At 44.6% G+C, this 21,219-nt stretch overlaps 2 protein-coding genes across 2 annotated transcripts; one reads left to right on the top strand and one right to left on the bottom strand.

The window, feature by feature from the left end:
* Positions 1 to 581: 581 nt before the first annotated feature.
* Positions 582 to 12,206, top strand: T265_04275 (hypothetical protein; the record flags this gene model as incomplete). Its single annotated transcript, XM_009168974.1, has 4 exons — positions 582 to 676; positions 7,447 to 7,578; positions 10,119 to 10,242; positions 12,027 to 12,206. 4 exons carry the CDS (start codon positions 582 to 584, stop codon positions 12,204 to 12,206), a joined length of 531 nt encoding a protein of 176 aa, XP_009167238.1.
* T265_13464 (hypothetical protein) lies at positions 6,775 to 7,391 on the bottom strand (the record flags this gene model as incomplete). The annotated part of the gene is made up of 4 exons (XM_009169013.1): positions 6,775 to 6,884; positions 6,925 to 7,078; positions 7,114 to 7,232; positions 7,262 to 7,391. Coding segments are annotated over 4 exons (510 nt in total), but the record flags the coding sequence as incomplete, so codon positions are not given.
* Positions 12,207 to 21,219: the final 9,013 nt, after the last annotated feature.

The raw sequence follows: 21,219 nt of genomic DNA, 5'->3' as shown, positions 1-21,219 counted from the left end.
GGAAATGCATTTAGGACATCAATGCACGCAAGATCGGATTCCAAACTACGTGGACTATGAACAAAAAAAGCTGGAAAGTGCACGTGAACCAGTGGCAAACGAACAAGTTCATGCGGGTAAAAAGAAGTTATTGAAGTCTTGAGGATGCCATTGGAGGCCACTAATGTCTGGTAGTGAATGCGATGGAAGATGCTCCATATGTAGTATGAATGCGAAAGACATGATGATGGTGGGTAGTGATGTTATCGTAGAGGAGATGAGCACCGCAGTGTCCCCGGTCGCCTCCAGATATATTTGGGACCATGTACAATGGGAGCGCCCAAAGGTAGCTACACGGACGAATAGTACCAAGTTGGAGCTAAGGCCTAGTTCCGTCCAGATGGCTTTGAATTTCCCACGTGTTGGGCGTCGTGGCCGTGGGAAAATTAGAGGATCTTTTATAGCCAGCTGACATGAGTTCCTACGGTGCATCCCGGTGATGTCCACCAACTGAAGCACGCGACAAATGATGGATAAATATCAGTTTTACTTGGGAGAGCTGGTTTAAGTCTTATTGAACTGGTATAAACAAAGTGGTTAGAATGTTGAAAGACCCTTTTGAGGCTGACAGCGAGGCTGAATCGATACTGTTTATGGGCATTGTTCACAAGAATGGTCGTCTCAGTTCTGGGAATAGGTAATTTTTGACCTTAGTGGCATTGGTTGCCCAGAGGTTGCGTGGTGATATTTCGTTTGGTATTCGTGAAAGTCTACAAGTGTAATAGTGTCCTAAGCGTCGGTGTTTATCAAGCAACCCGGACCTGTAGAACTGTACAAAACTGCGATGAGACGATAGTCCTTTGACCAACGAAAGTGATCGGCATCACATACGATAGTTGTTCTCAAAGAAGTGCTTATCAAATGGCCTTCGTCTTGTAAATGCATCACTCGCAGTAGTACATGCCTGAATTCCACGAGTCCGCGGGCTTCTGCGCTTACTGACATCGTAGGTCGGAAAAATCAGTCTGTAACTCAATGGCCAACCTTTTGTTGGTGAGGCACAAAGCATAGAATTATTTCCATTAAAAATCACCAGATCTCAAACTATCATCAATTCACAGATACCTCAGGGGAAGAAAAGTTTCACAAGATGAGTGAAACTCCCAGCGCAGAAATCGTCACTCGAGGAGCCAGTCAACACGCAACCTTGCGATGTGGCTTCCGTGGTTGGAGGATGAGTGGCGCTGTCATGTTCAAGGGAGAATCAGCCGAACGGTCAACCACTGGTCGGAACATGAGTGGATAAGGCACTGCTCAGATTCAATCTTGCAATAAACAGTTAATGTCCGTATTCAATGGGCTATAGATCATACCTAATTGTTTAGCTCCTTTAATTCGGTTTCCAAGTTTGGCTTCCACGCCGCAACGGATTTTATTGCGCTCGACCCTCTGCACGGCAGGTGGAAATAAGGATGCAGTGACAAACTTACCTGTCTACTTGAATGGAAGCATGTGGATATTAGGAGGCGGTCACCGTCCACTGGGATAGTACCGTCGTCCAAAAGCTATATCGCAGTTAAGCGTTTCGCCACCGACAGTCTGGTGTGTATTGCCGAGTCTTCCATCTCAGTTTCCACTCGGAATTTCGTCCTGCGAGTCAGGTTAGTATGTCCCGAAAATCTGAGCAGCGCTGTACAGCTGTTTCAATCTTAGGGAAGATCAACATTGCGCATTTCACGAATCTCTAGGAGGAATGCGCAATGATTATGACTCCCCATAATAATGAAACAGCGAAATGACTCATTGGTCCGTGGTTCGAACCGGGCCTCTCCCTTGTCTAGGCTTGAGCAACCTGGCAGTTTCCCAGCCATCGTGCTTCCTTCTGGTGGCATGGCATTTGGGTACCGAAAGGGTGCTACACTTGAACGAAGCAGCTGTGCACTGCAGAGTTTTTTTTGCCACAGATTACCTTCATTTGCGGGGAAAAATTTGATTCAAAATCCAAGATTTCTGCCTGTCATCTAAACGTATTTTGTATTTATTGTATTGTAGTATTCTGAGTATACTTTCACCATACCTTGTGTCCAACGTGTAAAGCCTCAAACGACCTGTCATGATACTCGAAATTCCGGGGTATCGAGTCCACAACGGGCTAAAAGAACTGTTTTTAACCAAGCTGAATAGGAGACAGCATCACCTAGTCATATTTGTGTACTTCGGGTGCGTGTTTTGCATGGATTGTGGGTCTGACCTGCTCGGCTGTCCCCTATTTGCTTGATGTTAAGGGTTCTCCAACTGAGCGTGCTACCAACTTCAGAATTAGCCCCTTCTGCTCTCCCCCTAATACTGTTCTCTCGAGGATACACTGACATTCGCAGCATCGCAAGCCGCTTAACCGCGCGCGGTCCATTTGCGCAGTTCTGTGAAGCAGGCGAGTCTGAAAACGATAGCAACCCCACCTTGTGTGTGTGTATGCACACTGTCAGTTCGCATTTTGGTGCAACGGAGACAGTTGTCAAGTAGGTCATGTTTATACGAGTGTACAACGCGACCAACAAATGACAGGAAGGCCAACCCACTGAATCGGGGATCGAGTTTCTCATCAGTTTCCCTGTCAAGTCCTCGCAACAAACGGCTACTGAGTTTGATCCATCATATCGTGGGCTCTGGTCACCGTGAAAGAATCATTCTGACTCCGAGAAATTCTAGGTTGACGTGGCTCTCTTATCCGTACTTATCTTTACTCATCTCTCGAAGCGTCTTCGTTTATATTTTAATTGCTTTTGTAATGTGCCAGATATTCAATGGTCCCGTTTTCATTAGGCTATTCCAATAAGCGAAGAACCGATATCAATACATCCATCTGCTTTTTTATGAATGACAGTTGTATATCAGACTTTGGGCCACGTGTAGCCATTCTGAAAAACGTAGAGTTGCATCTTCTGTGATTAGACCTCCAGACCAGAGATGGCTTCTGAAGTCGCCCCATCATGGGCTTCGGCCATCTTTCATCATCCGGCGTAAGCTGTTCTAAAAGGAAATGGTTATCCGTCAACCGTAGCAGAGCTTTTCTGTTTTTCTTCCTCAGTGTAACTTTCACTCCAGAGACGTATATAGTTGAATCTGTGATTGTGTCCTAATCGAACTTCTCCGTTTTCTCCCCTGGTCGACTCGACCAAGCGTTCACTTGAATGGAAGACTACAGGCGACTCGAGATAGTGCAAATCATGTTCTTTTATATTATCCCTTATACTATCCTCCAGAATGTTCCCCCGAAGCGGTTTGGTAGCTCAAGAACGTTGAGCGCTTCTTGGGGGCTGACCACATGACCCGTATGAACTTGGTGCCGTTCTATCGACGAAGTGGGATTTCTAGTCCCGGTTTTGGTTTTATGGTTTTACTTCACCATTAGCTTTCTTGGACACTGTGGAATCCGTTTGGTGGTTAACGTTCTGCTCTGACTAGTGGGCGTTATGGTAATAACCACAAGTTGACTGATGAATTACGTTGCACAGAATTTCCCGTCAATCTAGGCTCCAGTTAGTAGGAGTAAACGTAGGTAAACAGATGGGCACGTCGCATACAAAATTCATCACATAATTAATGGTTTCTCACAAAACTCGTCCTGTGCTTCCGAGTACTGTGTGTCCAGTTACTTCTATTAAGGACAAAGTAAGCCTAGTTTGCCTGAAAATGCATGTAATTTGTTACTCCACTTGAAGTTGGTTTGGCGCCGGAGATAACAGGTTGGCGGTTGCTCAAGAATAGGATTTCCGAAATATGTTTTCACAACTCTTAAGTGTCACTTATTTGTTGGATTTGACACCGCTATCGGTTTCTTACCAACGACATTTTGAGTCTGGCTAGTGTTTAAAATTAGGACTAACTGCAGTGGTGCTTTAGCAGAAAATGGTCTCAAAACTAACTTTGTCATTCATCCGTGCAAAGACCGTCTCTGAAGAAACCAACTATAGTTTTTGTCTACTGGTATGCACATGCCAAAATAGAGCTTCAGGAACTGAGCCAATGTAACAATTCATATTATCTGTTCTTTTGTCTATGATGGCTTGATCACTTGTTTCGGTACGAATAAACTGACATTTACATATAGTTATTGCGTAAATAATGTAACCCCTCATACTGAGATTATGACTGATTATAGCCTTATGGGAATCGCATTTTAGGTATACCATATCAGCTTATATTGGTGGTCAATGCTTCAAGTTGCTCACTTGTGTCAACAGTGTATCTCTTGTCGGAGTACTGTACCGTGATACCGCCCGTCTTCACCAATTCCACGGAAGTAGTGAGGTCTTGATCTGAAAAGTAAGCAACGGTTTGCGATAGCATCAGCAGGGCTACAATGGTAGCCAGTTTTTGCCTGAACTATATTACCTTTATATGGAACTTTTTAAATTATAAAGCCAAAACACATTATAGTGGAATAGATTGTTGTAATCCGATGTTTCGATTGCCGCGGGCGATTTTTCTCACTGATTTCCACAATCAATAACTTTAGACTCATACTTTGGGTTCATACCGTCGTTTAGGGGCCTCATTTTGCAACTTTTCAGGTGGGTTCTTTTTCGTATCTGAGCAAAATCATCTTGCTTTTCAGTACAACAGGAACCTGGTGTTTATTACACCTTTACGCGTACAAGTCCATTTATAGGCACCAAGCTTACCCTAGTGACATGCAGCTAGCTACTTAAGCCTATTTTAATGGGCGTTACAAACACAGGGTACCAGAACCCTTAATGTCCTCCGGTGACACTTCTAACACATCTCCCTTGAGATAACCCGACCAATGCAAACTCTAAGGTAATCCGCACTCCACGACACAACCTGGTGGGCGACATCAAATGAAATTCTTGAAAAGAACTCGTCCGTTAATCGGTGGCTTTGGATTATGACGAAATTTAGCTACTGTTGAGATTTACACGTGGGATGTCACGGGTCTATATCTGTCTCTGGGCACAGTTGAAGTGTCGAGTCATTGTGTCACAACTGCTTCAGCTGATTTTAGAGGCGTCTAGTTGAGGCTTGCTAATGTGCTACTTTGATAAACAGCTGTAATCCGAATACTCGATATCCCTGCATGCACCTTTGTCTTTTCTTGATTATGTCTCTCCGATCCTATCAAGACGTGCCAGTGATGACATAGGCAGGTATTTCAGGGTGCACAGGTGAAGGCAAACGTGAACCGTCCCATTGTCATGGCCGGTTATAGAGTCTGAAGACTAGCTACTGTGCCCCAGGTAGGCTAGCATAAACTCATCCTAAAATGATGTGATGAGCGTGGCACAAGTTACCGTCATAGTTGCTGAGTGTTGGCCTAAATCTGACCCGACGTACACCCTAAAAGTGCAGACCTTAAACCAGTTTATTTCGGTAGAATTGTGGCAAAAATGGCCACGTGCATGGATTATTCATTGATAGAGGATATTTGAACATACTGGCCAACATTTATGTGGTTTTGCATGGTGTCTACTCAGCAGTCTTCCTGGGAAAGTCGAAAACCGATCCCTGTGGGACTGGCTCCTCTATGGGGGAGTAAATGTAATATGCGCTCTTAACTGTATGACCAAACTTACTGGTTGCGGAGATTGCAGTGAAATTTGTACAGCAGTTTCCCTTGAGATCTGCGCAATTGATCCTGGATGTAATGTGTGCTCGGGCAAGCATTTCATCTAAATGGGAGCTTCATTGCAGAAGAACAGACTCAATCATCCCTAGAATGACGGAACTAATTTGTCCAGAAACGGGGCAAGCACTAACTATTACGAAGGTTTCGGTGCAATATGTGATTGTTTAGCGAATATCCGGCGGGCAATTAGCTTCATTCATGAAAACAAAACGATCGTTTACCAAACCTCTAAGCGGCAACACCACCCGATGGTGTGGTAAAAATTATTTACCATGTCTTTGTGTTATCAGCAAAGGTAGGTGGGGAGAATTTTAAGAAGCGTTAAACAACAGAGCTCTATTCTCAATTCGAATTCCACGTTTGTTGGAGGAATGTACTCCTGACGAACACTTGCCTTCTGCCCAGCAACCGGAACAAGTTCTAATAATGGGTCACAAAAATCATAACAGTCGAGCTGTACTAACTTCTGATACTCTATTCTTTAAAGGGCGCCGGAGAATTTTGTGGAGGGTTGACTACCTGTTGATTTCACCCATCCCCATAGTATGTAGGATCGAAATTTTGGCTGTCAAGCTGAGCATATTCACGAATGCGCCCATTCATCGTAATGGGGGCACATCTTTCACCACTTCATTCCTCACCTGATTTTTGTGCCGCGTTAATAAGGCCACAAAACATCATGAATTGACTGGGTACTTTTAGTTGTAGTTCGGGGAATATCGAGTTACTAAACTGCCCCATCCCGCGTTGCATTATAAAAAAACCTTTAATCTATATTGGAGTTGCTTCTGCAAATGACCTTTGTTCGTATCCTAGGTTGAATTGTTGGCCGGCCGTAAAGAGCCGTTTTCATCGACAATAACAATGAAGGTCCGGTTTTTCACAGCAGATATAAAAGTGCATATTGCCAGATCGCCCAGGTTGCTTAATTGTTTCAATCCGAGGTCACTGCGTGTAGAGGAGCTTGTTTTCATTCGATTGTGTATTATCATCCTACAAGTAGGCGTCAAAAAATACATACTCATGTGTCCTCCTCACAAGAGAGATGAAAACGTGAATCGAACACACAAAGCGACATCCAACTGATGTTTATGGAAGATACCAGAGAAGGTACAAAATCCGGTTTCAAGTCGCAATTTGGAATCTGTTACTTCCGCTCACATATAGCGAAAAGGGGCTTTTTGAGCATGCAACGTCTTGGATACACCATGCGTTCACTTTCACGAAGTCCTCGGTACTGATCCAGGACATTTTGCATCTGATGAAATTTTCCTGTTACGTGCTTAGTTTTAACTTACCCATTTTCGCCTGATAATAATGTCCGGCTGCAAGATCAGTTCGGATGTTCTGATGTTACGGTTTATTAGGGTAATGGCTGTATCTCTTGCATACCAGCACCGTTGTCCGTGGTAGCTTTGACCAGTACTGTAAACCCAATGGCTTCTTGGTTCTCTAGGGAATGAGCTAATGAAGACGCTTAGCACTACTCTTTGCCTGTGACATATTCGTAAACTTTCGTGATCAGCTCGAAGGCGGCTCCATATTTCCCGTGAATAGTACCGTCTATTATAGATTGTTCTATAGGGAATTCAAGTGATTTGAATATCTGAGGGTTGGGTTGGTATCATCACATACTTTCTCTAATATTCTCCAGTTGCTGGCTTTTACGCCGGTCGATGAACCATCAACAAAGTGTCCTAAGTTCACTGAGCGAGGATAATATGTATGCAGAATTTCGGCCACCAATATACCGTTCGACGTCTTTCTGTAAAACTGACAGCCATTAGAGCTGTGTGTTACCTTTCTGTTTCACGATTTAGAGTGGAGAGCTCCAAGCTGTTCAACCAGCGCGCAACTGCCCTCGTGGGCCCGCCGTTGGTTGCCATGACTGCCAGTCTGAAGGTCGTTTCAACCGACCTATTTGACAGTGGTTTGGAAACTAATAGCCACAGGTTAGCCGAGAATTAATCCTTGTGATTCTGCATAGATCGATTTTGGGACGGTGCATATTTTGACTGGAAACGTAGCCGGTGAGGCGGCTTTACGGAGCGTCATGCATAGCTTTATCCTAATTGTCTTGAAACCGATTCAAACCGGATGTATACTGACGGTTTTCCCAAAGGTGATTCGATAGATTTATTTACCATTACCAGCCGCCACCAATCTGGCGGAACAATCTGCCGGCAGGCATATGAATCGGAACGTAGTGTAACCGGGCTTTCTTTACCCCAACTACCGTGAATTGCTACTCCAGCTTCCTCAAACCACGAGCCTTGTTCGGCTGGGCATAAGTAATGGCTTCCTCAAACCACGAGCCTTGTTCGCCTGGGTATGAGTTAATGGCGGGTCAAAATTTTTATGTGGCAAATAACGCTGCATGAGAAGCTGACCTCCAGCATGGAGCTTTGTGTCTTTTGATGCATGCTGATTTCAAAAACGCCATATCACAACATACTATCCACTGACACCAACCAAACAGCGTTACCACCGGCACGTGAAAAATTATCATTTGGTTCTTGCTCCTTGAGCTTTCGAAAAAGTTCCGGCTCATTGGGGTGAGCTAGAAAGTGCGCTTCTTTCGGCTTACGATAAACGATCGGATGACAGCTATTAGTGCTTTGCATAGGCTCCTCGCCGACGTAGACTTTATGTTCTGTGCATAGTAGCACAACAGCAGGTTCGGCGAGTAGGTTCCTACATTTTAGCAAGCACTAACTTCAGAACTGCTGAGTATTCTCTTCTTATTTTGTACAACACTATTCCCCGTTTTTGCTATTACGGTTTTGCGCTCATACCATTTTACCTGTTTTCGACCTGAATATAGACCTCTCTTCGACTTGCCATCTCACGTGTTGTCTAAATCAACACATGATTTTGCAATCTTGTGACGTTACCGTGAGTAGATGTGGACTTTGGGATGCGTCAAGTATTAGCAGTTCCTAAACCGGTGTATAGACGCCGGCGCTGTGCCACGATTTTGGGGTTGCATAGAATAATTATTTTATTATCGTCCTTATGGTACCGAATTTGTAGATGAACCTCTGTTTGAAGTGCTTGGAATTCGAGGATTAGTTGCGCATAAATCATCGTGGTCCAAATGACTGCTGGAATCAGTAGTAACACTCAAACCCCAAGAATCCCGAGCGTTTGCCCGAACTGGAAGTTTGGAACCCGTGTAACGAATATGACCAGGACACGGAGTGAAATTTCGCTTCACAGCTTATCCAACTCTGCACCATACAACTTTACAGTGTTTAAATGTCATTTTCGATTGTAACACTGGTGTTCCTCAGTCTCTTTTGTTATTACGACACTCCTCCTGGGCCCAATATGGCCGGTAATGCAGGGTTCAGAGATCATTCGGGTAGATATCGCCAGAATTAGCCAAAAAATGAGACAACGGAGGAGGAGATCGCGCTGGAGGTGAAGGATTTGTGGATAGGAGGGCGGAGATAAGTGTTAGGAAGTAAATACCGTCACTTCGTGAGTCCTATTATGACGCTGATATAGTCGTTGAACCACGATTTCTTATGGCCACCAAATTTGGAGTTGCGTGCTCGCATACCCCTGCACGATTTTCAAGTTCAAATTCCGCCCTCTGTAATTGGGGGCGCACCCGGTGCTAGCCACTTAGCTACATTACGTTGCACACTACTGTTATCAACCAATTCCCCGAAGTTCAAAATGTATGGTCGTTCCCAACCAAATCAAGTGGGCACCCACCTTGATTTACGTCGATATGGTGTGCAGGTTAAACTGCGTACATCGTCTTGTCTGATATTGCAAGCCACGTTTGACCAAATACGATGGTTGTTAAATCGGTTTCAATGTCCACTTGCTTTCTGACTTTGCGGGGCTAATCACAAATCAGGCAGGCTAACGGTAGTCAACAGGTAATCTCTCTGATATAATTTCCCTTATGAAGCGGGGTTCCAAATGTTATGGCGTCACAAGAGGGTACACACGGAATGTGCTGAATTCACGTACCGATCCAAGTCATGTTTATTAGCGTACTCCAGCAGGCCGTCATCCCCTGACCGTGGACAAGTTTGAGGTCAAGAACCCAAACAGTAAGCCCCCCAAGGGGGCTATCCAAAAATAGTGTAATGCAAGACATGCAGATCTCTGCGTAGTACAAGTTTCAAGCAGGCGAATAATATTACAAGAAGGGTGTTTACCGATAAGCCAGCCAGGTTAGAGGATAATAGATGGCCTTAAGAACTGCAAATAGTGTTGCCAGTTATAGAGGAAGTGTCCACTCAAATGCGCACTGAAATATCACCTAGATGGTGAAAGAATTTCACGAGCTAGTTGTCAAGCCCAGCCAACTGTTAATGATCATTTGATCAATTACCAGCCGGATAACTCTATTACCGATATTTCCGTCATTTCAGCTTTATAGGTTTTACTACATCCACGAACAACTTGGAAGAAACATAACTCGGATTGAGACAATCACCATCGTCTTCCGGTGATTTATAATCATAAACAGAGCCAAGTGGCAACAACTACAATCTCTTGTAATATCTGACTGCCCGACCTGTCTACTTCGTCCGGCTCTGGTCAATGAGCTGCAAATAGGAGTCGTGGCTGCTTCCGCCTCATTGGAGTACCCTGTAAGTTAATAATGGGACACATCATATTTCACTGATTCTGATGATGGGTTAACCATCCGGAGAACGGAGAAATCCGGTTTCCATCAAGGTACGTTATAAAGTCCAAATAAACGCCAAATGAACACGAATCCTCATCACTGGCACTCGGAACTTACCTAAAACCTAGTCCCAAGCTTCTTAATTTCTTTGTTGCGTTGCATTTTTTGGAGGGGAAAGGAAGCTACCGAAGCTATCACAACAGCCACTGTAGTTTATTCATTTATATCTTTTTGCATGCTAGTCCCTTAGTCTAAAAATGCCGACAACTTTACCATCAATGTTTTTGTCAACAAATTTCCTTAACCTATCGGCAGCATTACCTCTGAAACTTGTCACCGTGAACATCATCCCAATTTCATGTGAATATTGGTGGGGTACAACTCTAGCTCCTATAAGAAAAAACGCTTCTGACTTCAGGCGACGACCAAAATCACGCATTGCTGTGCAGCCCCTGATAAATGGTCAGAAATAGTCATCCCCATCAGTGGTTCCATAATTTTGAGGTCAGCGACAAACGGCCGCTATAATTAAGAGAGTGAGCGACTGACAAACAAGCATTATGAGCAAGGAAAAGTCGAGAGCGAATCCTTTGGAAGAATTTGCTGAAAGGTTCCAGGAGGCTGAAATCTGATCTAGAGTGCATGTTTCAGGCGAATCGCCGAAAATTATCAGCAGAGCAGAACTGTTATGCCAGACATTTTCCAGTGTAAATATTGCGCAGAACCCATATCTGGAAAGGGTCCGGTACGTGAACTCTACTCCGTGGTTGGCCGTGTATTCACCGCTTAACTTTCAGTCCCCTGCTTCTTATTCCGTAAACCCGCCTCGGCGCATTTTCTTTGCTTTTGAGGTTCGATATGAAGATTTATTAGTATCAATGGTTGTATCAAGCTACATTTGGATATAACGGACTCTCCATGCTCTCGTAAGGTCCTAAGAACAGGGGAGCGTCATCTCAAGAAATTCATTGAGTTGCAAACTATTTTGATTTTCCAAGGACGTTTAACTCATCGTGGCTAAATTCTTCGCTTGTATTACTCAGCTGGATACGCACTCCCTGAAAACAAGATCATGCTTGGGTTGGTACACAATTACAGGCATCGGAGCATAGTTTTTTCAAGGAAGGTCCTCGCAATTTCGCATATCGATAAGATTTCACCAACATTGGATGCAGCCTTCCATAAGAAAATCATTTAATTTCCACTGGTCACCTATGCTGCTCCAATATATTGAGGAGATTTCTAAAAGACTTCCCCATATTCCTCATGTTACCTGTGATTCCACTGGGTGTTCACACCTGGATTTGATATTCATTCAACTGATGCTTTGGTGTCGGCACTTTCATACTCAGGCTTTTGAATACCTGAGTAAAAACATTTTGACTCTGCAACCAATTTTCGTTCTGCAATGCAAAACCTCGTCCTGTAACTCAAGCCCGTATTATTCCGTTTTAACGACGGAACGTTGAACTTCTGACAAAGTAGCGGAATTGCGGCTCTAGTAGACAGTACGCCGCATACCTCACAGGGTGAAAGCCGAGTAACCAAGCTTTTCATCTTGTCAAGAGCCCTTGGTAGTTTGAAAATGCAGTGGTACCAAAGTACCACTGGACGAAACGAGGTCGGTGCTCATTTAGCGTACCTAGAGACTGTGTTAATTAATTCGTCGGCCTACACCTGCTTGGTAGGACTTGGAGGATGGCAGCGGGATTACGTACGCTGTGGCTCCTTTATTCATTGTTTCAGGCAATCAGGTGTGCCACCTTGTGTTACGCGCAAAACTCAACAAGCCAAATCGTTCAATTGCGGTACCATGATTACAGTAATGGATTTAACAAGATTGAACGAACTTCAACTGAGAGTATGGCAACTTCTATGTGCCTGGATAGTCGCCGGATGGCCCAGGCCGGTAAGAAGAACATCTGAATGGGCGTGACATCACTTGAGACTGGATGTGAAGCTGCATCTAAGGATGACAAAAACGACTCACATGGACCAATGCATTTGGTACAAGTTAGCATACTGGCTCCTGAAGCAACGTGTAAACCAAACCCTTTTAGATAGCCCAGTGGTTACAGAAATGATTTTTCACTGTTTTCAGTTTGAAACAACATTCCTGGAATCAGACTCGTGAAGGTATTTTACTGTTGTATCCAACAATTCTCTGCACCATGGTCTCAGCGTTCGGAAATGGCTAGGAAGAAAATATACACCAAGTTTTTAGTGCGAACAAGCGAGTACAAACGTTAGAAGGATTGACGAGTATTTGAAAAGCAATCCAGCCACTGATCCAGGCTACTGGGTCGGCGTTTAGCGAGCACACAATCGACAACAATAATTCTTTGAAGTGCTTGAACAATTATTATCGTCTGTCGTGCTTACGTAAAGTTCCTCAACGCTTATCATCGTTCACCGCTCTTCTGTGGCATGCCTGAAAACTCGACCGCTGCTGAACTGATTGATTATTTGATTCGTTGACCGACTGATTGATTGGCTGGTCCGGATGTTTGCCGGCCTCCCCGACAGGAGTTTCATAGAGTTTGAGAGTTTCGGTGGGTTTCATGGATTTTGAGGTCATTTTCGGAAAACCGGCCCGTTTATAGAACACACACGTGTCACTTGCTGAATTTCTTCACTCTAACGTGACGTATATTTGATAACCTCCGCTGGTTCACCTTCAATTCCTATTTTGCACCCAGTCCCAATCATGAATCTAATGAAAACAGTTTGCTCTTTGAAGCGTCGATAGAACACAATACATGTGAGCGAAATGGCTGTCCGTCGAACCAAAAAGCGGTATGCAATGACACACCTGCAAGGCCTGGTGGTACGTTAAATGCACGGATTTACAGAATGACTATATAGGCCAAATAGCTAACTCTCCTGACCGGGTTGTCTGCGCGAGCAGCCTCTACATAAGGCTTGCGAGGCATACCGCAACTAAGAAGAGGGCCACCAAAAACGTAACCCAAACCCCAGTGCTGAATCAGAATGACCAGCGCAAATATTCCGCTTCAATCGGGATACTCGATGGGAAACTGGAGCTTCTTTCTAAGGCGCTGGATGATGCAGACGCAAAGAACGCAACGACCCAGGCAAAAGTTGCTAAACAACTCTCTTCGCTGAACGAGTACCTCGCGCTACTCCCGGGTCCACTGGTTGCGATGAAGGTCCCATAGCTCTCTGACGCAGTAATAAAGATGATCACGGTATCTCTAGTAGACAGGCCCGTAAGGGAAAACAAACAGGTCTTCTGAGGGTCGTTCTCCAGTAAAAGCACGCCAACGAAGTTGGCGTAGTCGGTCCTTGATAGTATCCTCACAAAGCATGACCACACATGCTTCACGCATGATAGGTACGCCAGAAGGGAAGCAAGCCGGCTCCACTCCATCAAAGGTGGCCTATATGCCTGTGAACACAGTCGTCGTCCATGACCTTGACAGCTAAAACCACAACCTGTCAACATCGAACCGGAAAATCCTCCGTACATCCATTTGGCCATCACGAGGGACTCAGGAGTCCACACAAACACAAAAGAAAGAAGATTTCAGTCAAACAGAATAACTTAAGGCTTCTCAAATTAGAAAACTGCTGGCTAGCAGGGTGCAACCCTCCGCGAAAACGAGCCTCGTGACAGCGCCGTAAAAATATTTCTTGGTGCTGCCACTCAGTGCTCAGGGCTTCGCAGAAACAGACTCAGGAGTCCACACAAACACAAAAGAAAGAAGATTTCAGTCAAACAGAATAACTTAAGGCTTCTCAAATTAGAAAACTGCTGGCTAGCAGGGGTGCAACCCTCGCGAAAACGAGTCTCGTGACAGCGCCGTAAAAATATTTCTTGGTGCTGCCACTCAGTGCTCAGGGCTTCGCAGAAACACCCTCCCGTTCAAGCCGCGCTGATACGCCTGAAATAACCAAACAGACGCAGGTTTGCCCTAGATATTTGATCAACAGTAAGCCAGGTTGTTCGAAAGGCGGTACTGAAAGAGCTATGAGTAACAACGGTGAAATTTTTGCCCATGGAGAAAAACTTCTTCCTCCAAAATAAATGGCCCGCACAAACCGGGCTCTAACAGTGCAAAAATAACCAGCACATGAAAAGCGACCCTCGAAACCGCCAAGACAGCATGCAGGCGAGTGTCTCAGGGGCACATTCGTAGCCGTGGACTCAAAACCGACGCACAACTACTAAGTCTGCCAAACTCCCTGGTCAAACAAACCTCGAATCCTCACCTTTGGCGGCAGCAGAGGCTATTGAAATGCTAGCTTGCAAACTCCCCCAGCCTTTGCAGCAAAGTTTGTGATGCTTAACAGTCAGTTTACTTTGAACAGCCATCCATAGTCACACTTACAGAGACCTGGCCCACACCAGATGTGTCTGACGCAGAGATTTCGAAGGGTGACTGCCCTGTTTTTCGAACTGACCCAAAACGAGCGGGGCTGGGGTTGCCTTGTACTCACATTTATCGTCTTTGCTGCCACTCCTGCACCCTTTTGTGATGCGTTGTGGATCCGAATTTCGCTACATGGGCCAAATTACATCATTCTAAGCGTGGAATACCTTTGCCTTTCGAGTCCTCCGGAAGATGACCGATTCCTCTTACGAACACTTGAGCAACCCTCTTTCAGCTAACGCTCCGCCCATCTCCTACTGAGAGACGACTTCAACGCTGCAAAGGCCTCCTTGATTGAGCTCCAGCGCGTTGGAGCGAGTGGATTTTCTGCAGCGGCACAGACAGAAGTCGATCAATAGAACGCTTGGACTCAACATGTCGTTCAACAGAGCGCTTGAAATTAACACGTCGTTGCACTCACCAGATGCCGCCAGGCCAACAACCATTCATCCTATATTAGGCATTACCAACCGAAGACGTTTCGGTGATCAGGTGATAAGTAACGCACTACCGAACATAGCAACAACTGTGCGCTGACCCCCGATTTCATCTGATTTTGGGCAAGAAATCTCGAACCCGAAACATGGATTCAAAACTTCTGTCGTGCGAACTTTCAGGAATGTGCACCTTTCTTGAACAAACTAAACTAAGGCCAGATTCAGCGTAAGACTTATATAGGACCATTGTCCAGAAAGTTCACGAGGCTGAAGCGATGTTCGCCCCAAGAAACCAGCGCGCAGTCGGATGAGCAGCAGGTTGCCTGACAGGATTTGGCAGCTTCTGGAAAAGGGGTCCCGTCTATTTTTCAAAAAGTTGACTTAGAAGCCACAGAAAACGAGCTGACATTTCCTAGTATAGTATAGTAGAAATCCGGCTATGGGGCATACGAATATAAGCCACCATTCTGGATCTCGCCAGAAAAAACAGAAATGTGCTGTTTAAATACATGAGGCATCACCGCAGAAACAAGCCATCCGCGTTTTCCTTAAGGGCTGAGAACTGAGAACCCACGAATGAATCAAAAGGGGTATCTGAGGTCTACAGAGATCATCCTGCGTGTCTGTATGCAACACCAGCATCCTCGTCACATCCAGTCTTGTAAAGGCGTAATAACGAACGGCTTTGAAAGTGTCCAGTGCCTAGCCAACCAGGTAGCTACCGGCCTTCGGTTTATAGACTAAAATTGACGCGTAGGCTTTTCCAATCTCTAGAGGTCAGATCATCGTCTTTTGTGTGGTGATTAACCCTTAGCCGCTCAGTTCAATAAAGGCAAGTTACATTTTCATTCATTTATCGTCCTCACGACAAAAAAGGGGCAATACTCGGCCTTGAGGTGGGCGTTTTCCCCGGAGAACTGTGAGTGCTTGGAGCAAACCACCCCAAATTTTTATTATGTCGACCTATAGACACTGCTCAAGAATCCTCTGACTTTCAGCCGGGAACGCTCCCTTTAATTCCTCAAAGTTGAGGCAGAGCTAGATTGACTTTTTATCATTTGCGCTTCGGATGGATAATGGCAAGTTCAAATACATCCGAAATCACTAGACCCCACGGATCCGGATGCTCCGAATATCGTCTCGCGCCATCGGACCCGTTCAGAATGGTGGAACCAAGAAGCATCTAGTCCATGAGCCATGTCATCAGTCAGGAAGATGGACACAAAACGAATTGCATTAGTTGAGCTGCTAACTTAGCAGCAAGCAAAAGAAAAACACACATTGGGAATGGATATGGGACATTGTTGAAGATCTGACGGGGTTCTCCATTTCACAAAGAATACAATCAAAACAGCCTAATTGATTACGAATATGACTCACTTTTTCATAATTGCCCTTCACAACAAGAGTGGGAGTTGCTTTTCAAAGGCAAAATGTGGTGGGAAACCATACTAAACGGTAAGTGGTTTCGTGCCAGAAGAAGGGGCTGTGGGGAGTAGGCGGAGACTTTATAATATTGCTGCGGTTGTGACCAACATTTGTCGCAAGCGCGCGGAAGGACTTGTAGGGAACAAACGACCGCCTCTTGCTATCGGCGAAATTGCAATACGATGTGTTGGGTTCCCCCGGGACAAAAAAGCTCGGTTTCCGGTGCGTTTCTGTAACTGAAGGGGTCAAGTTCTTTGGGCTGGCAGCAGTTACTTCATTTTGCTTTGCTAGGTTATAAGACAAAGTCGATGAAACTGCGTTAGGAATGACATCAACCCTATGTCCCAATGAGAAGCCGCGGAACAATGCAATCGGGAATATGCATATAAAATTCGCCAAGGGTATCCTACAGTTTGTTTTCGGGTAAGACTGTTTGACGTAGGCGAAGTTGCAACCGGAAACGAAGACGTCGGCCTTAGAGGACGAAGCGCCTGGAGCTAGGCAACAGATTTGGATGCATGGTGGGTTTGAGGATAAGAAAACTGCTCTGAAGAGGCTTTTCCGAATATGTGACTCAACTATCTCAACATTTCTGTTTGCGGCTGAATCAAATGGCAAAAACAGCAAGTGGGTAAGGTTTGCATCCGTTCAGAAAACGAGTTGCGTTTGTTGTCCTTAAGTATGAAACGTAGACGCTGGTGAATGAGACTTCCAGAGAATTCCAAACAAGGTGCGATGCTCATTGCAAAAAACGTTGTGGACCTGGTTTCTTCATCAGCACGAACGTGTCTAGGTTTTGCAATGGAGTGCAGTAACAGTTATCCCCTAACTATCCTTTATATGTCCCCAAGCTTTCAATCTATGGAGGCGCCTTTGCGCAAGAAGCCATGACGTGTGCCGATAGAAATGCCCCGTTGAAGGATCTGGAAGGTTTTGAGTGAGAGAAGGGAGAGTGGAAATTCCCTTACGAATTACTAGTTGCGTCTGGATGAATTCGGTGACGCTACTATTTTTCCCCGTGTGCCTGAATGAATCTCTGGCTGTAAGTGGTTGCCCGTAAAAATCTAGAGCATAAGAATCCAGGTGATAGGTTCAAAAAAAGATAGGTATCAGCAATGCACACGTTACAGAGGGATGAACTGGTCATAAGGTGGGCCGGAGGTTTTTTACGGGATTGCCCGGAACATTGAAGATCTTGCATTGTTCTGATTATGTAATAAAGCAGACTAGTATGAAAACATATTCGGACTATCTTTTTGCGGTTCTACGAGTTATTTTTCTGAGGAATAGAAAGATAAAAGTCTAGGACTGGTTGTATGGACGATAAATCTGTGTAAATGATGAAGAATGCTACAGCCGGTTGTGCGAAGATCAGAAAAAGTCTAAAGGGAGCCGTCGACGTTTGTGAGCATATCCGCTTAAAAGACGTTTTCTATATTCGGAGATGAGACAAACGGGGAGCAAAATCGAGAGGGAAGGAGACACACTTTAAAACAATATTTGCTCGCAAAATCTCTTGCCACTACGCTACTGTGTGTGATGACAGCTACTTACCTGAGCATTCTCGTGGTATCTATTATCTAACTACACCTGAATCTCCACAAATCTAAGGTTTATTCATTTGAAGGGTATTTTCATGCTTTATTTATGTATAAAACTCATACGCGCCACACAATTCTATTGTCCTTCCTGGACCCGATGGTGTTGTGTTTGTCAAACAATTCCTAACCACGCTTAATTTTTTCCTCCTTTCAAACTCTTTCTTCGTCTTGGAGACAGATTTGTACCATTAGTAAAAATGTGGATTCAGCACAACCATGGTAGATTCAGGTAAGACAATGCAAATGTATCACCCACATACTCGTGGATACGTTCATTAGATTTTTTCCAGCCCTTGCCTCATTCGGAAGGCCGGCTGCATTTATCCCAGCGTAATCTTCTTCCGGACAGCTTTTGCTTATCCGAGCAAATGCACTCTCTTTTGGAGACACAACAATTTTCCCGCTTTCTAATGTTCACGGTCACCTGTTGATTGTTCGCGCTCCCGTTCTTCTATTCCGCTTATTTGCGGCCAGTCGGATGCCCGTGATAAGCTTCTGTATAGGTCCTGTAGCTGGCCCCCGCGCCAAAAACGTATCCCGATGACGATCAGATTTGAACACTGTCACCCCATTTCCTTAGGCTACGCTCTACAGCTGAAACAAACCTTCACCGTTAGATATTTGTCCCGTGTCAGAAGTTCCAAACCAAAGGTCAACATGGCAAGCCCTGTAAAGCGTATTCTCCAACGAATCACTGAAGTGTGCGTTCATCTTGCCACCAAGCGTTGGACCTTATGACACATTCTGACGACAAACCAAATGTTTTCCGGGGATCAGCAATAGGCTATGGACATGCGACGCATACACAAGCCAGCATTCTAATTGGTTAGTTGTGCACAAGCCAGGAAGCGCGCGCGTTCAAATCGCATTTGTGCACAAGCCAAGAAAAGGACTAGCTAAATGGTTAAAGCGTATAAACTGGGGAAAAATGGCGGTCAGTGAAAGCGAGAAAACAACTTAAAACAATTTGAAGAATTTATTTTAGTAGATATCCGCTTCCACACTTGAAATGTGTACAATTTGACGTTTATAAAATGAACCGGTAAACTTAACGTCACAAAACGTATCCACGTACCTTGAAATACCCTCCGCCGAACTTCCTTTCGTCACACAACGTGTTTTTGACTACCCACATCACTTCTTCTAATGAAGAAGAAGAATGGCAAGAACTCGACATTTGTGTTTTCGGAAATCTCGATTCCAATCGGCAGCCGACACGTAGGATGTCCATAGTTTTAAGCACATGCCGGACTAGCGGTTTTGAACTCTGGACCGAGCTGAAGGGGACATTTTTACTCCCTGTGTCTTGTGTCCACAGTGATGCGTACACATATGCTTGCCAGTGACACATCCAACAAAAACATTTACAAAGTTGGCTCCTTTTTGTTGGTCATCGCTTTTCCAGTGACTGGATATTTTAGACCGTGTGTCTTTCCTGGTTTAGTACATTTTCGGTCACCAAACCATCGTTTTTGCTGATGAAACTAAGAGCCAGTAACAGGAAATGTGACCTCTGACTAACCAATATAGTTTTGCAATCAATCAAAATAAAAGCAATACATTACTCACCTGTGGCTCAAGCCAGCCTTCAATTCTGTTTTTAATTGGTTATTCATCGTGCACCCTGGCTTTGATAAACCATCTACTGTGAGCGCCTTCACCCACTGGTAATGGAAAAATTAACACTTCTTACCCAGTTAAAATTCACCTAGGATTTCATCCAAGCGTCACATTTTTGTTTTTCCTATATCTAACTTGACTTGAGTTTACTTATCCATGTGCATCTGTGTGTTTTATTTCTTACAACATCTTGACGTTATCCGGTGAACAAGACATGGTTCATATTTATGTCCCTTTATAGGTTTCGTTCTTTTCATATTCATTGGATGTCAGTAGCAGTTCGGAGCGAGAGATGTCGAATTCGGGAATCACACACGTTCCAAAGACCACCCAGACCGTCCATCCTGCAACGCATATGACGAACTACCGCAGCCAGGCGGTCGCTAGTCAGTGCATAGCTGGCACACGTACACCGTCATACATCGCTACTCCCCGTATTTTTGCTCGCTGTCGATTCAGATCTAAACGTCGTTTGTTCATAAAGTTCAACTTTTGATCCCTGTATATCTTGTAGTTTTTCTAGACTACCGCTTTGCTGACTAAATTGCCCATAGAATACACTCACTTCGATTGTATTTTGTCACATTGCTCTCACTCACCCAAATCTGCTGTAGAGTCCCTCCCGTATCGTTAGAGACCAACATATCCAATAAAAGTATTTGCTGCGTGCTGGTGTCATTGAAGTATGGCAACGTGAGCTGAGGTGAATCGCTGTTCTTCTTGATTCTGTAGGATATACTAAGTGCCCTTCATTCTAAAACTCCAAATGTCCGTTTGTCATTGTGAGACCTTGGTTTGGCATGAAATTAAGTAACAAGCCATTACAAGCTTAGAACACCAAACACAACACGATGATCATCAGATGGGCTTATACACATAAGGTATGAGCAAATTCTTCACAGATCCCTCTTAAATCTCTTGCATAACTTTAAGCCAGATGTTGCCTTGCGATTCCCATTTACCCTTATCTCAATGCTGGAGTCTTCCTACAAACATTTACCCACCAACTTCCTGTTTTGACGGTGAGTGGATGTAAAAATTTCATGCGCCTCAGTAGAAGATGGATTTCACAGAAATCATTTAAAGAAACTGGGAGAAAACTATGCACGTGAATAAGAGAGATCACCATACATGGAGATCGCGGGGTCACAAATTCAAATTAGATCTAATTTATACATCACTAGGTGAAGAAGATCAGTATCTATACTGCACCACTCAAAGACAACCGGCTATTTGATTGACAAACCAAGACAGAAAAAGCTCCTTGAAGTCACATCCGCAAAGGTCGTAAAGGAAGGTCAAGCACGGAGGACTCTCAAGCAGAGAGCAGAGGATGAGGACAGAGGAGACCAAGCTCAAAGGTCACGTGATCACCCACCAACCAGGGTGCATGATAACAGACCAAGAGATAAAACCGCCCCAGAGAACAACTAATCGTGATCGAACTACGGCCGCGGCT

This window comes from Opisthorchis viverrini, assembly GCF_000715545.1.
Source record: "Opisthorchis viverrini unplaced genomic scaffold opera_v5_69, whole genome shotgun sequence".
Lineage (NCBI taxonomy): Eukaryota > Metazoa > Platyhelminthes > Trematoda > Opisthorchiida > Opisthorchiidae > Opisthorchis > Opisthorchis viverrini.
This window is presented reverse-complemented; position numbering and strand designations above follow the sequence as displayed.